General features: G+C 41.9%; 1 protein-coding gene across 6 annotated transcripts in view; it reads right to left on the reverse strand.

Annotated features, from left to right (window-relative positions):
• The window catches only part of arhgap32b (Rho GTPase activating protein 32b), a 126,403-nt gene that overhangs the window by 76,501 nt on the left and 32,905 nt on the right, over positions 1–16,997 (reverse strand). For 4 of the 6 annotated variants that reach the window (XM_012923626.3, XM_004567430.3, XM_012923628.3 and 1 more), the window contains exon 2: positions 10,128–10,435. In XM_012923626.3, the coding sequence (XP_012779080.2) occupies positions 10,128–10,222 (95 nt within the window). In that variant the 5' untranslated portion in view covers positions 10,223–10,435. The remainder of the gene's footprint in view (positions 1–10,127; positions 10,436–16,997) is intronic. The other 2 variants (XM_023153341.3, XM_012923627.3) reach the window with 1 other exon arrangement.

Below are 16,997 nucleotides of genomic sequence, written 5' to 3' on the forward strand. Positions count from 1 at the left end.
CCTCGCTGTCAGGAAATGCTGTGCTGCCCTCGTTAACCAAGTCCTGTGGACAAATACCATAAACTGTATTTAAAAGATGGATGTGGCTCCTGGGCCTGAAAAGTGAAGCCAACGTGGAAGCATGGGGCAGCTCTGCAAAAAGTCCATTTGCATAAAGATCTACTGTTCAGCAAATTAACTACAAGCTCAGTAAACCCTTTCCTGATGAGTCTCAATTGCTATTTTCAAGTCTTATGAATATAACGTGAGGATCATGTTGTGCATAGTGGTCTCACTAGAATAACAGAGGATAAAGCAGGGTTTGCTTTGGGGAGGTGCTACCTTGAGATTAGCCTACAGTACGTCTCTGTTAGTCAGACACACCGTTCATTTATCACGTCCAGCGCCAAGACAGAAACACCAAAAACATTTACCAACACCTGCACTTCACTAAACTGTGGCTACATCTATAGTTTGTATTTTAAACATTGTGCTATAAAATGAGAGTCTAACCCACTATCATCATGCTTTTCCTTTTTCCCCAGAGGTTTGAAAAGGACAATAAAACAACTGTGGAAAAGAAAATGGTTACACCACTAATAAACACTCTGAGCCATTACTGAAGCAGACTTTGCAATTAGCAAAACTAATCAGGCCAGGCTGTGCAGACACAAGCCACCAGTATGTACATTACAGGGTTGGCTGAATAGTTATTAGAGGGCTGTGGCTGTAACACCAGAGCAATAAGTGTCATCTTCAAGTTATTTGAAGAGACCAAAACGTGAAGATATTTTGTTTACCATCGCATAACAAACAGAATACCCCCTAATACTCATTAATGAAAAACTAAGACTATGTAATGTTTTAGATTCTATGATTGTATAACCAATAAATATAATTGATTAATGAGTGACACGCGTCAAAGAAGACAAAAGAACAAATCTGTGAAGCCAGATCTGATGTAAGGAACGACAAATAAAACACTTAAATCCTGTCATGGTGTCAGTGAGTTTTCCTCAGACTGATTGTGGCTTTTTCCTATCATAGCGTCGTCTCTCTGTGTAATCCCAGACTGACTGATTGACTGTGATGGTTGGTTATGACGACGACAACTGGACGCTGTGGGGACACCATCTGTTGTTCTTCTTTTGGCTGGAGTGAATGCTTATGACTGAATGTTTAGGCTTGTTCTCCTGCTGTGAAATGAATTTGAGATGCTTCCATTACAGTTCTGTAGTACCTTTGGGACTTGGGGTCAACTAAACTTTGAGAGTAATTTCCATATTGATATGAGAGTCACTCACAAAGAATGAGTCCAGAACAGCATTTGAAAGCATGAATAAAAATATTCATGCATACAAGACGGAAATCACTCACTTGACGAGCAGTAATTTGCAAATGAAGGCGAGTCTAAAGGTAAACGGCACAAAGTCAGAGATGAGACATGAATAAATACAGACAAAGCACAACAACAACTAGTAATGCCAGTTTGGGTGGCTCTGATCACTATTTATGAGAGCAACTCTTAAGAGCATAAACATGTTTTCTGTACTGAACTGAACACACATGGATACATGCCACTTTTAGAACTGCCAATATTACCCTCCAGAGAATATCATGGCACTGGTTTGGTGAAAGAGATATCCAGCAAATAGCAAATGGGGGCTGCAGGGAGTATACTGCCTCATGTTCGGCCTCACAAGAATTAAGTGAATTTGTTTAGTTTAAATTGATATTTCAAGTCAATAATTTATCCACAAGGAATAAGCTAGTGAATCAGCACGTCCAGAACTGAAAGAAAGCAGTTTATTGCACTGACGGTGACAGTTGTTTCTTTCGGTTCCTTCCATGACTTTGTGTTTTAAAAGTGTGCAATTTAAAAACTCAGCCAACTTCATCGCTATTACAGACAGACTTGCTAGGACACTGATTAGTCTGTGAATCAACATACTGTACTTTAACGTGAGAAGCAGCTGGGCAGGGCCTGGCTATCCAATATAACATAACCAGCTTCTAGGAGCTGCCTCTGGCTCCAGAAATTTTTATGTGAAATTCGAGCTCTGTTTCGGGACATTCAATCACTGAAAGGGAATGAATGAAAACAACGGTGGGGAACTGAAACTGGTTCCACCTCCGTGACGCAGAGAGACTTCCTAAGCCTTTGGGCTAATTACCATCAAAAAGGAAGCGAAAGGTTTTAACTCTCTGCAATTTCTATTTCTTTATGTTTTATATACAGTGGAATGTTTTCTCTGGCAAGAGGCATAAATGAGTCTATATCATCTTTGGTACTGGAACAGTATTCACATTTCAGATATTCAGACGTATAAAAGGCTTAGGAAGTCTCTCCCTCACAGAGGTGGAACTAGTTTTAGTTCCCCACTGTTGTTTTAATACATTTCCTTTCAGTGATTGAATATCCCGAAACCGAGCTGAAATTTCACTAAAAACCGCACGCACGCACGCACGCGCACACACACACGCACACACACACGCACACACACACGCACACACACACGCACACAGCCAAAAAAGAAAAGAAACACATTTTAATCTGAGTATAGCATCACGTTAACTTGCAGGATATTGTCCTGGGCAGCCGAGTAGCAGAGGGTGTTGTTAATCATTTTCAGCTGCTTTGGTGTTAACAAAATTAGCAACAGGTGCTCTGCAGAGGCAACAGTGGTACAACCCCGGGAAACAGCAGTGGCTTTACAGGTGGAGGCCACTGACACTTTTCCCTACTCACATTTTCTGTTGTTTACAAGCTAGGGTCAATGTCACAACTGACAGCATGAGGCGATATCTAACCCTACAGAGGTTGCACAGGTAGTCCGATTCCTCCTGAAGAGCTCCAGAAGAGCTGGACAGGGCTGAAGAAGGTCCCTAACCCATCATCAGGACTGCTTCTTTGTGCAAGGTGGAAAAGGATGAGCACTGCCAGAGCGCTAAAAAAAAAATACCACCCTCCCAACCAGACTGGCCACCCCAGGTGCCACCCCGAAGCTAAAACAATAAAATTCAATCAAATATCAAATGGACGGTTATGTTTTCACAGTGAAGCTCAGATATCCGAGTGTAAGTGAATGCAGCATCGGCTTTTGCACTATGAGCATCACGTTAGCAAAGGTAGGAGAGCCAAGCGCGAAAGAGGCGCCGCAGGAAACAATTTTTCGGCGAAAGAAAATGAGGAGAGAATAAATGTCCCGGTAAGTAATATTAAGTTTGTTGAGTTTAGTAAACTTCGGTGAAATTAGAATACCAAAAAAATAACACTTAAAGAATTATTGCAACCGTCGGGTATTTCAGACAGTAGGCTACAGGGGGGAGCTAGCATAAGAGTTACGAGTTATACGATATAATCCAAGTCGTAACATTGCTGTGTGGAGCTGCAGATTTGGTTGCAGGTTAACACAGCTGGACTGGACATTGGGCATTTGCCGGTAGGCCGATGTGTAAATATAACTCAGTTGTTTGGTGAATGAAACCTGAAAGCACATGCTTTAAAAACAAAGGGTTGCGTCCTATTCAAGACAGATGAAGGTATGGCCTCCTGACATTTATATGACTAACTCTGCATTCGCCTTAGGTGAACAGAGCTATCAGAATCTCACAGTTCTATCATGAAGCACATCATATCATTGCCTGAACGTGATCACCATAAAGCCTCTGAAGTGAGATCTCTGGGATTCTGACAACTCCGGTGCGGAGCTGTGAAACTGAAGCACAGAACCCTTGCATCTCACGACTACCATGATTACATCATATTACACCTTTTTCAATACCGGTGAAGACGTTGCTGGGTTCAGTGCCGAAATGCCCAACAATCAGTGTTATCATTCAGCTTCATCATTAAAACCATGTTTGATTATCACACTTTTAATCAGTCATGTAGACACTGCTGTAGCGCCACCAAAGCCTGACAACTATGCAGGCAACACAGTAACATTTGTTTGTTTTGTGTCTACGAAAAAATGGCAGAACTCGGTACTCGTGGTGCTCTCTGGAGATTTTTCAGCTTCATGAGAGGACAAAAATCTGCATTTTGGTTGATTTTGGATTTGACAAGAATGCTAAGAGGCAGCACAGTGATGTGGTGCTTAGCAGTGGCACCTCACTGTGAGCGGGGGCTTTCCCGTATGGGGTCAGCAAGTCTCCCTGTGTGTTTTCTCCAGGTAACCTGGCTTCCTCCCACAGTCCAAAGACATGCAGGTGATCAGTTCATAATGTGGGAACTCAGAGACATTATTAATGTTCTGTCAGTAGATGTTACAATGACAGTTGTAAACGTGTTGGGGGCTAGAAAACAGATGATAGCCGTGTTAACCAGCACTCATCTACACTACTTTGATCTCTTTTTGTTTTGCTTTGTTTTTTTAAACAACAAAGCAGCTGGACATCAGCTTCATCAGATCAAACTGAAATATAAGCAAGCATCCAAAGCAGGGTGTAACCGCATTCTGCACCGGGATGTTGATACCGACATGGAAAAAAACCTGCAAGCACAGCTAACATCAGCCAGCAAACTAAACTGACTTTTTGTGCTTGCAATGTTATACATGGAGCAAAGCACCTCACATATCAGCAACTACTGAGGAAATGTATTAGTGGTTTCACACAGCTCCAAAATGGATTTGGATTTTGAGGTGAATTTGTTTGGCCAATTCCTGACTTCGTCCATTTATAATTTGCTCAGTTTAAAACATTTTATAGGTTTTCTGTCTCAGAAAGAAGAAAAAAAGTCCACTAGTTTTTTTTTCTCTTGGTTTAACAACTAACAATGTGGTTTTCAGGGGTATCAGTTTGCATTTCTTCTGCTACTGCATATAACAGGTTCCACAGGTGTCATTTTCCTCCCTTATTTTAGATTCCCATCTAACTCCAAGTTAAACAGGATTCCCAAGGTTCCAAAAGCAAAGTTAAATACATTTCATGTTGCAAATAGTTTGATGCACTCTGGTTTTTCATTTTAACTCTTGCATCACCTCACGTCTTGGTCACAAAGAACATCCTGATAATGTACAATAACTAAAATTCTAGATATTAAGTTAATAAGACCAGACCATTTTTTATAAAGTTTTGATACTTATAATTTTGGGTTGGATAATCCGTGGAGCATCAACTGGAAACTAACGTGCCTGACAAAAAACCTCAATTGGAAAAATGGCATGTTCTATTCAGGGCATCAATACGTGAAAATTCAATAGAAAACTGGGCTTTTTTCTCTGACCGGCTATGAAATATCAATAATAACAATAATAATAATAAAATGTTCTTTTGAGCAGATCAAAAGTAAAGTCTGATGCATGTCATTTCCCATTTAAAAGGAAAAAATCTGGGAAAGCAAAGAGCAGCAATAAATGGATAGAAAGACAGCAAACAGGGTGGAATCCATCAGTAGGCAGCGCACAGGATTTCAACCTTATGCATGTTTTGGATCTCATCCACAGGCTGGAAGTCTCTCCAGTCAGCCAGCAGTTTAGCTGCCATCCCAGTGAGGCAGTTTATCTGTCCTACATATGGCATCACAGACGGGACTTCCATCCACATATTTCTACCAGTTACTAATGAACTGTTTTCATCCTATGAAGGGGAAGCTCTGATCCGGCATGTTGTTGTGCTCCAGCTGTACTTTTAAACAGCACTACAGGGTCAGCAGCTATCAATGCTCAACTGAAATATGTCTTGATGGCTCCATAAATATTTCTCTGCTATTGATTAAGTATATCTGTTGCTCAGCAAAAACTGGGCATGGAATAAATGCTCGACTGTAATAACCATTAACCAACCATTAAAGAGTAGCGTGGCTGCTGGGCAGCATATATTATTAAAAATCTAAGATACGTATGTGGATATATACGAATATATATGAATAATGATGCTGTTGGGTCAGATATGAACTTTGCGATAAGTGGCACACTTTGTAATTTTTATTACAATATTATTATTTATGTTAAATTCAGAGGTGGACATGCTGATTTCAAGGTCCAAACATTCTCCTTTCAGAGAACAGAATTTATGGTTTCATCAATTATGGGATGCTGTTCAGGTCCTGAAGTGGCCCCAGAATATTACACTACCACAACCATGTTTGACTGGTGGTGTGCTGTTCAGTTTATGAAATGCTGTGTTAGTTTTATGACAGATGTAATGAAATGCAAACCTTTAAAAAGTCTTGTGGATCATTAAGATGTTTTTTGGTAAAAGTGAGATGATCCTGTTAGTCCAGCAGTGGCTTTCTCCCTTGGATACCATTTTTTTCCATTCTCTTTCTTGCTGTTGAGTCATGAACACTGACTGTTGACAAGGTAAAAGAGGTCTGGGACAAGTGAGGGGGTAACTACTTTTTCAGAAAAAGCCAGGTAGGTTGGACAGCTTATTTCTCTTAATAAATGTAATCATAATTTAAAAAGTGCATTTTCCTGGGTTATTGCTGACTAGTGACTAAGGACTAAAAGATTTTAAATCTCCAAGCACCAGTGATTGGGTCCTTGTACCTTTGTGCTCATTAGTGTGAGAGAGTTGAGGGGCTTTGGCGTCATGTAGATCAGCGGTCCCCAACCCCCGGGCCTCGGACCGGTACCGGTCCATGAGTCGTTTGGTACCGGGCCGCGAGAGTTGAGGCTCAAGCGTGAAATGTCTGGTTTTCAGGGTTTTTATCGGTTTTCAGCGTTATTTTGTTATCGTTTTTATCGTTAACTCTGTTTTCCTGGGTCTTTTCACGTGTGTTATGAATAAATCTTCTTTTTTTCGGTACCGGTACTAGTTTTATTTTGTTGTATTTATCCGCGACACCTTAAAGGCCGGTCCGTGAAAATAATTGATTGATTGATTGATTGGTAATTTATTTCAACATGTGAACAATATACAAGTACATTTAGAAAAGAAAATAATGTCGGGCATAAACCAGTCCGTGGCGCAAAAAAGGTTGGGGACCGCTGATGTAGATCCATTCATTCTTAGACATTAAGAGTGAATGGATCGACATAATTGTTACGAAGCTGCACATCACATGTGGAAATACATCTACTGTCGGCTTTCTGTTGCCCTACGACACAGAATGTCTCTCTCAGCATAGGAACATTGGACAATGTACAATTGTGTTAAAACAACTTTCTTTTTCACGGCCGCACATTGTATGCCTGGATGTTGCCACGGCAACAATGTTCAATGAAACACTGTTCAATGAAAAGTCACAATTTCCATAATGATGCATTGCAACGCTCTTCAGAGGACACGAACCAAATCTGAATTTGAAGCCTCTCTGATTAATTCACTTGGAAGAGTTTGTTAAAGGGGACGTGTTCTGCTCATTTCAAACTGCACCTTTATTTCTTTAGAATTTGCTGGAGCAGCTTTGCATGATTCCCAATTAACACATAACTCCTATGTATCTTATACTGGGCCTTGGTGCCCTTTAAGGCAGTTTTCTTCTCACTGGCTGCCCCTCGCAAACCCAGGTTTGAAAAACAAGTGGGTGGGACTTCTGCGCTATATAGTTTTAAGATGCTTGTTTTCGAGTCTGGACATGTATGTACAACATGTGCTACATATAGGAAAGTTATTTTTTCTTATTAGGACATTTGTCACCACATTGCCCAAGATCCAAACATTATGTTTCCTATTCAAAGATTTAACTTGTCTCATGATTAACTTCCATAGTCACGAGACAAATGATGTTATCCTGAATCAGATGGCATTTTCTTCCCCATAGACTCATAAGCTGTGTATGCTTTGTAAACCCAGCCACTCTGTTTAAAAGGCTGCAACGTAATATGTCTCTGAACATTTTGCAAAATCAAAACAATCAGAAAGGAGCAAAGGCAGAGATTTCCCACAATGCAACTCAAAATGATCTTTCATTAGACCCTTGCTGTGGTAATTTCCTCAGATCTTGCACACTAGTCTCTAAACCTAATCGCCAAAAACACAATATCACAAACGATGACAACACTATGACATAATCAAGGATATTTCCTCAGACTTGTCAAAGCAGAAAGACTCAGTTGTTTTAATGTGTTTAGCAGTATTAACAACAAAAAGTAAATGTATATTCACAAGTAAAAACTGACATACTTGCCCTTAGGTGACATGTTAAAAAACATGCTGCACTCTCAGCTCAAACCTGCACATCTTGTGAGCTCAGATAAACATCAAGTTACTCATTAACGTTTTATCAGATCCCTGAATCAACACATGAAAGCTATACCCCCAGCAGCCTGCGCCCGCCTTAAATTACCAGCAATGTGATCCATTTGGTTCGTTTGCATAGGCCTCCTCCTGCACTCCATCCTGCTCTGTGGTCCGCTTATCCCAGACTTGATTACGACATCCCAAAACAGCATGCAGCTTTACAGCATTCAGCTCTGCGTCACCTCCTGAGGCCCTCGTGTCCCCAATTGGGGTTCTCGTCACTCGTCAGTCCCGGCTCCTGATCCTGTGATCAAACTTTGTCCACCACGATTCAGCCGGCTACTTTTATACTGCACTAGGTCAAGCCAAAAACCTTCTCCTACCCACACAGAAAAAAGAAATAATCTGCAGTGTCAGGTTGAGCAGACATACTCCTGTATAGATACTTTATACATCATCATCATCAGGAAACATTTAGCAAAAAAGGAATCATCCAATTCATAGTTTCCCTTTGCTCATCTTCACCTCTTCTAATTTTTCACCAGCTTGCTCTCACTAGTAACGTGGGACCACTGTCTCATATATGCTAAGCTGCTGCTGCCATGGTAACCTCAGTACAGGATTTAGACCCAGTTCAGGACTGGAGGGGCACTGAGAAAGGGGCAGGTGGAAGAGCTGAGCGGCCTTAACTGTAATCCCCAACACCATGAGCAAAAAATAGAAAAACTAAGCTAGACAGCACATCTGCAAAAACACAGACAGATGCGCACGACACGCCACTAATCCAGCAGCGAGAATAGCCCACATTAGCAGTAACGTTGGCGAGATAGACAGAGGCCTCTGTCTACCTGCTCAGACGAACAGCATAAAGGTGTAGTTCAGAGAAGGCTGCAGAAAATCTGTCTTCGTCAATCAAATGCGAGTGGTGACTAACAGAAATAGTAAGGAAATAACAGCTAAATGACTCACAGCCTTCATTCCCTTCATTATGCAATCTCACATTGTATAATGTGTCAAAGGAGATCCCCGGAACGTGTCGGAGATTACTTATACCTCAGTGGTAGAGAGCGTAACAACCGGAATGTTCCAGGAGCACCCGCTGGCTCATGATAGAGCTCGCTATGCACAGGGAGGCATACCTTGGAACAGCTACAGCAGTGTTTGTCCTAAAACATCCCTGTGAAGCATGCGTGTTTACTGGATGAAAGTCCATATGCGTTTTTGTGAATGTGCATGCTTGAGGGGAGGGTGTGTGTGACGACAGTCCGTGTGGGTGTGGGTGCACAGCTGTAGAGATGACGTAACTAGCTGAAAGCTGATCTACTCAGCCTATCGATGGGGACACTGGTTTTTGGAGCTGGGATCTGGGAGTCTGAATGAGGAGTTTCCAGCAGTGATGGCTAGTTGCTATGGGGCTTTACGGTTTCTGTGTGTGTGTGTGTCTGTGTGTGTGTGTGCTGGAGTGTGAGGGGGGGGGGGCTGTACAAACTCAACCTATCAGCAAAGCTACAGCGCTCAGGCACGTTTACCAATGCCTCCCCTCCTCCTCTGCATGCGCATACCCTGGTGTCATTTCTCCTTCAGGCACAGAGGAAGCCAAGTAACTCCCCCCTTGTGTCATAGCGTGAACACACACACACTCTTACGAGCACAAACCAGATTCTCCAACTATCAGCTGAAAAACTGAACTGCCTGCCAGTGCATTTGCCTCACATGAAGTGAGAGTAATGGTACAGAAGACGAGACACACGCATGCACAGAGAGAAGAAGATGGGCTCACTTACTGTAAGTAAGCAAGCACACACACACCCCTTCCCATCCTCCGACCTCACCCCCAAAACACACACAGATGCTCACAAACTCTCCATACCTGTTTTCTGAGTATAAACAAACTAACATGCTATTCAAAGCCCTAAGGTGTGGTCCTTCTCTTCCACACACTCTCCACTCTGATGGAGAACGTCGGGGGCAGTGTGTTCCTGGGGGTGTGTGCCAGCCTCATGCAGCTCGCTTACCTGTCCAAGATGTCATGGCTGGATGTGGCTGTGGCTCCCAGTAAACCCAGTGCTGCACTCCCCACCGCTGCGGCAGCCCCGCTGCCTGCCTCCATGATACTGACTCACTGCAATGAGAAGCCTGCCAGAGAAGCGGAGAGGGAGGGGGAGAGAGGGAGGGGGCGGGAGGGAAGGGGGAGGATGTGAAGAGGTAGAGCAAGAGGGAGAAAGAGGAACGAGATAAAAAGAAATCACATGTAGGAACTCGACAGAGGGGGGGGAAAGCAGAGGGATGGAGAGGAATGTGGGGAATAAGAAAAGAGACAAGACTGAGAACATGATGTGGTGTAAAAGGTACACAGGAAAAGATGTGCGAAGACGGGCGGGGTGGGGGGGTGGGTGAGATTGGGGTGGTAGAAAAAAAACAAAAACAAATTAACTTTAGTCAGCAGACCAGATAAGTCATGACTTTTGCACGACACATGGCACACGCTGTCCAATGTGAACCAAAAGTCAAACAACATCATCAGCTCCATCGGCTTTCCCGCTGCGGTAGCTGTGCTGTCTGAAGTCTCCATCCTCAAACAGTCTTTTTACAGTCCTCGCATCTTTCGGTCAGCCATTCTTTTTCACATCTCCACAAGTAGGTCTGATTTCAAGGGAAAGTTCCAAAAACATTCCAGAAAGTCCTAAAAGGTTATAGCAAACGAATGTGTTCTCCACCCTCATCAACGTCAGCCACAAACTACAAGCAGAATGCTAGCATAGGATGTTCAGCAATGCAAATCTCACGCCAAAAGTTACTACGCTTACCAAAAAGCTCAACACCGGCCTCTGACTGGTCGAGTTGGTTGTGCAGCAGCATTTCAACTTATCCATCATGCGCAGCGATTTCTCATGTTAGTCTGGTAAAAAACAGTTTGTTTGCTTTACAGTCTACTGCAGCCTGTGGCAGTTACTCTTTGGTAAACAACATATCTGTTAAATGAAGGAGTGAGACAAAGTAAACACATGCAAAGAAGTTGGTGGTTCGATCCCTGGCTTCACCAGTCTGCATGCCAAATATCTTTGGGCAAGATATTAACCCCAAGCTGCTCTCAGATGCATCGGAGTACGAATGTGTATGAATGGTAGTTAGTAAGCACTGAAATTATAGAAGACTGTGCTTGTGCGAATGGGTGTGAATATGGCATGTTGTATAGAGCGCTTTGAGTACTACGAAGAGTAGAAAAGCGCTATATAAGAATCATGTAATTTACTACTTACCAGAAATGATTTTCTGTGTTGAAAAATGACTACTTCCTAATATCTTCAAGTGCTTATTCTATAAAGGCAACAGTTCGACAAAGATTTAATTTACAGTAATGTAACATATCACGAGAAGATGCAAACCCTGATATATCAAAGGCGCAAACAAGGAAATGTGAGGCTTACAAACTGACACCATCGATGCATCCATCACTTATAACAACTAAACAACCTGTACGTATAGCTATAGTTACCGTTCACTACTGCTCTTAAGATCCACCTGCAGCCTTTGAATGTTTTTAAACCGAGAATCTTTAAATGTGTGTTCACTTTGTTCTTTGTTTATTAAAATCACACCTTATATCATCTTGCTCCATTTAGCGGATGCAGGTTATTATGTGTTCAAGCAGAAACATGTAGGAGCTGAAAGTCCTTTGAAGTTATTACACATCAGACTTATAACCTGAACCAAAACTATGTTTTTCCTTCAAATGAATGAATTGAAAAATGCTTTAAATTATTTTGTCATCATGTGACTATGGAATAAAGTTACTACCTGAGGGGTCTCTGCACGTCATAGAAACAGCTAGCACTCCTTCCTGTGTTCAGTGCCAAGCACACATAGTGGGAGCATTGTACAGTGATTAAGGTGACTTTAGGGAATATTAACAGCGCTCATCACCCACCCACTGAATCATCACCGTGACTATAATCACAGGAGAGAACATCTTCGCATCTCTGGTATTATCTCTGTAATACCACCCACCACAAAACCTCCCAGGGAAATCTTAACATGTCAGTGCAACAAAATAGATCACAGTGACACAACAGGAATGACCAAGAACTTTACATCCCCTGGGAGCCAAAGAGCCAGATTTCTGTGGCAGTCAATGGCTACGCTCTGTAATCCCAAGAGGATGGTGCCAAGAGTGGGGCGTGAGAGGAGAAAGCGTAGGAGGAAGAGGATCTTCACAAGCCACACTGAAGCAGCTGGTTCTACATCCGAGGCAGACTTGCCGGGCATACGTAATCCTCCGGCCTCTCTGGTGCACACAAAGTGTAGCTCAGGCAAAAAAGGCACCATGTTTAAAAGGCACATGTCATCTATTAACATGGATAGTAATTTAATGCCAGTATTAGAGACTCCAAATATTTGCCTCACCTTCTTTTGAGACATTTAACTCATTCACTGCCATTGACGTCTATAGCCGTCAATGGCAGTGAATGAGTCAATGGGTTTAACTCATTCACTGCCAATGGCTGGCAGTGAATGAGTTAAGTGACTCAGAGATCTTTGTCCTGAAAATAACAAGCATGCACTTGAATCCAGAGTGATTAAGCTTCTTCCAAACCAATCGAAAAGCGACGAACTCTTTTGACCTGTGACCGTCTTTGATATAAGCAGTAAGTCTGAATGGAAAGATGATAAACTTTTCTGTATGCTGCACAGCGCAGTTCACCTTTTTTAACCACCACATTATTGACCTGCAGCACGTGGCTGTATTGACTGCTATGCACAAGCGGACTGGCCTGGCACAACCCGGGCAAGTTGTTGACATGGACATGGGCTTCATGTTGGAAACACAGCTTGCCCTGAGCTACTGTTAACTCACACACAAAGGCAGCTCATCCCATTTGACATTAACTAGATGTTTTTTGTGTGACTTCATCCGCCTGTTTATGCTGTGGGTATGGAAACACATATCCCTTTAGGTACCGTGTGCAGACGGAATGAAGTGTGTGCATTTGTTAACAGAAAGCGAGTTTGTGTATACCAAGCAGGCAGCCAGGCACAGCAAAGCAGGGTGAGCTTCCCACGAACACCTGATGCAGCAGAAAAAGCCACAACATGGCTGACCTTGAGAGAGGACAGAGCCTCAGCTCATCTCACAGGAGATTAAAAATCAAGATTCAATAGTCTCTACACAATAAACATCCTCACTCTAATCTGAATGGCAAAAACAGGAAATCTTGAGCTTACTAGAGCCCAACTGGGAGCGGTTAGCAATCTCATCTCACAGCAAAAAGGCTCTAGGTTCAGACCTCCGGGGGGTGTTCTACGAAGGAAGGTCAACATAGTTTTGTTTGCCTTTGCTGGCTCACTCTCCGCGTTGCTGTTTATTTCCACTGTGATGACTGAACATTAAAGCTCTGACATTTTAAACTGATTGAAGAAGTATTCTTGGTTTTTGTTCTAGAAGCTGTATTTCCGGACTTGGCAGATTATAATAAAGAATACCAACATTTACACATTCGCTGCACCAAATGAATACATGCTCGTTGCTGTGAAAATGTGACCCGCTGTTTCAGTGGTTTTACTTAGGTACGGCTTAACAACTTGCACATTTAAAGTGAGAATATACAATGTACCTCAAACATACTGTAAATTAAAGGTTCTGTGAAAAGTTGGCACTTCCAGCTGATGTTAAACCAAAACTCAGAATATAAGATGCTCCAGAACAGGTTAGGTGTTTAGTTCAAGTTACCACAGTGACTTAGCCATTCAGACTTTATGCTTGGCTCGCTCAGCCGTTTATTTCTGTAGCAGACCCTTCTGGTATGTGGTTGTCTCTCTCTGGTGGTCCTGTGTACCCCAACTTTTACATTCTGACACTGGGATAAGCTAGCCCCCTGAGCCTACAATGCATTAACGGATCATCAGGACAACTAATTTCTTAGTCGACTAAACAAGGAAAAAGAATTAGACTAACCGACTAGTCTAAAACTAAAAAACACCCTCATATATCAAGTTAAAGTAGTGAAAAAAACTAATAAAAAGGGCATTCCAAACCATTAGTCACCATTAATCATGCCGATTAACAGCTTGCATCACGCATTATCAACATTACACATTATACTCCAGACGACGAAAAAGAAAGACACTTAAAATAAACCAATGGAAAGAATATGATATTAAAAAACACGATACTACAAAAGATGTTCACATATTACTCAAACACGACAAATTAACAGTAGAAAAACTGATAAACCTAAGTTTATTACCCCGAGGTCGTATTAAACGGCTACCACATCTGGAACCTACTAGTAACAATGGTGATGATTAGTCAACTAGTCGAGCATGTTCCTTTACTTAGAATAAGTCAATGTTCTAATATTTTCCGGTCCACGTACATGTACATTCTTTCATGTTTAATCAAACAAACAAACATAAAAAAATAGATATGAAGATGTAATTATTGTCTCAATGCAAATGCAACCATCCATGCTCCCAAATGTATCAGCTAGGGGACGCACCAGGTCCAAAAACTGGAACATGGAAAACTGGAAAAATTCAGACAATGTGACGGTTAAGATCTTAAGTTTACTTGTAGTTTTTCTTTAAAAATAAAAATCGAATTCAATTACATTTCAGTTTAAGAAACGAGTGTGAAAATGTTAATTCCCATAAAGGTCACATTTTAACTTTTTATCTTTTGCCTCTGTCACTTTCGGTTCAATGTCACGAAGCAGAGCGTCTCCGGAGTGCGGTAGTGAGTCATAAATATAAACAGGTCACTCAACATTAAATCAATATCAGCAAGGCGAAGTTCACTCATCCCTCCTTCACTTTAAGCCACAGCAGCTACAATTTAAAGAGACAGAGACTTGATGCTCGTCTGCAACATGAGCTTCTCTCATTTACCTTTTCTCTGTTACAGCTCAACAGTAATTCTAGCGCTTCAGATTTGTACAGTAATGACTTCAGCATTAAAAAATAAATAAATCTGAGATTATGAGATTAAAACAAAGCAGAAATTGTATGTCTATAAACAGAGCTGCATTGAGTACTGGACATTAATTACTGAAATGATAGCAGCATTGAAAAGAAAAATGCTGTCATGGAAGGAAAGTTCTACTTTGAACAGTCTGCATTTAACTTTGTTTTCTGTTTAATGCTTTCACTCTATTTTTTAAATCTGTTTCCATTTTTTTAAACTTCCTCCTACTTTGCTGTTCACAGTACGTTCTTCTTCGTTAGTACTGAGAGCAGTCTTAGCAGATGATTTAGGCGTTAGTGCCCCCATCGCTTGCTGTAGTGTATTAAAATAACACATTTACACATTTAGAATATGACACGTCAATAAAATTCTGCATCGACGATTATGTCGGCGAATCGTTGCAGCCTTGCATACACGTCTGATGCAACTTGCCATCTAAACTAGCTAGCGATAGCATATAATTTAGCATGCTACCCTTTTATCCTTGTATAGTAATTTCTGGCTCCAAAAAACACCAAACTGTGACACTTCAAAAAAAGAAGATAAAACAAATCAATATGACATGAGATGTCACCTCATCCTGGAGAAATGTGAATTGAATTATTCGTTTGGTCTCCATTTATCCTTTTGTGGACACCACGTAAATATTCTAGTTGTTTCATCATGTTTGTGTTTAAGGAATAATCTAAACAGACTTTTAGGAAGCACCAACATTAATAGTAAAAACCTCCACGAAACCTTGAATGGAAACCGCTGAAAAAGCTCAACTGTCCTGTATAATGAGTTATAGGATGGGTAAGTTAGAGTTTTAAGTAGTTCAAACTTTCGAGTTCAGGGAAACTGTTTGACAGGTGAAGGGTGCTTTTGTGCTCACGCTGATCCATCACCCTGTGGCACGATGGATCTGATGTCACCTCGACTGGCTTTGACCTGTCGCACATCTCTTGATTTTTGTAACATGGTGCCGCTGCCACCATGGCTGGGCTGAAGACAGAGGAGTCTCAGGTTGTACAGAACCTCAGAGATTCACTTCCTTCTATAAATACAAGTGGCTGTTATAGATGTTACTGGTGCCACGTGAAGCGACCAACACGGCAGGCATACTGGAGCTTAAAGGGGCTGATGGAGAACTGCAACAGTCATTAAAATATCTGAAGTAAAGTAGTAGATTTGGGTACATACAAACACGCCACCTCCATAGAGCCATTTCACTACTGTGGCTAAAACACGCCAAAGGAGCGCCAGCATGTAGTCGCCTCCTGTTCTGACACCGCTGACCTCCTCGACCTCGAACACGCACAGAATGATAAACCACTGGGGGCCCATCCAGTGGAGCCCTTTCCCTAACTTGAAAGACTTCAAATACATTGATGTGCAAATTAGCCAGTAATGGCAACCTGGACACTTCTGGACCAGTTTTTGACAACCTAGCAACAGCATTGAGCTTTGAATGGAGCATTTCACTCCAGTGTCTCTGAGAGGCTCACTGAATACCAGCAATATGCAACCATTTCATGCTTTCTGATACGGACAGGCAAGCAGCAATTTGTAGAAGTTGTTTCGCAAAATGAAGAGGTCATTAAAGTTTCCCACGACAAACATCATTTAGAGAGTGAGCAGCAGGCCGGCTCAGTTCTGCCACATTTATCTGTAACAGTATAAACAGAGATTTGTCGACTTTTCATGCCTCTTTCCCAGTACATTCACACTGAGCAGGGATTAAGAGTGGTGCTGGGAGGTGTACAAAATAGGAATTCCACATATAGCCTTACCAGTAAAGAGACACAACGGCCCAGTGGGTATTTTCAAGTAGTTTATTTGAAAATACCCACTGGGATCACTAAAGAGCACATCGGCAGGGGGCCTGCACTGTAACTGTGCACCCTTCATACTCACATCATAACACACATTCTACATGAACAGA

This window comes from Maylandia zebra, linkage group LG10 (genome assembly GCF_041146795.1).
Source record: "Maylandia zebra isolate NMK-2024a linkage group LG10, Mzebra_GT3a, whole genome shotgun sequence".
NCBI classification, from domain to species: Eukaryota; Metazoa; Chordata; class Actinopteri; order Cichliformes; family Cichlidae; genus Maylandia; species Maylandia zebra.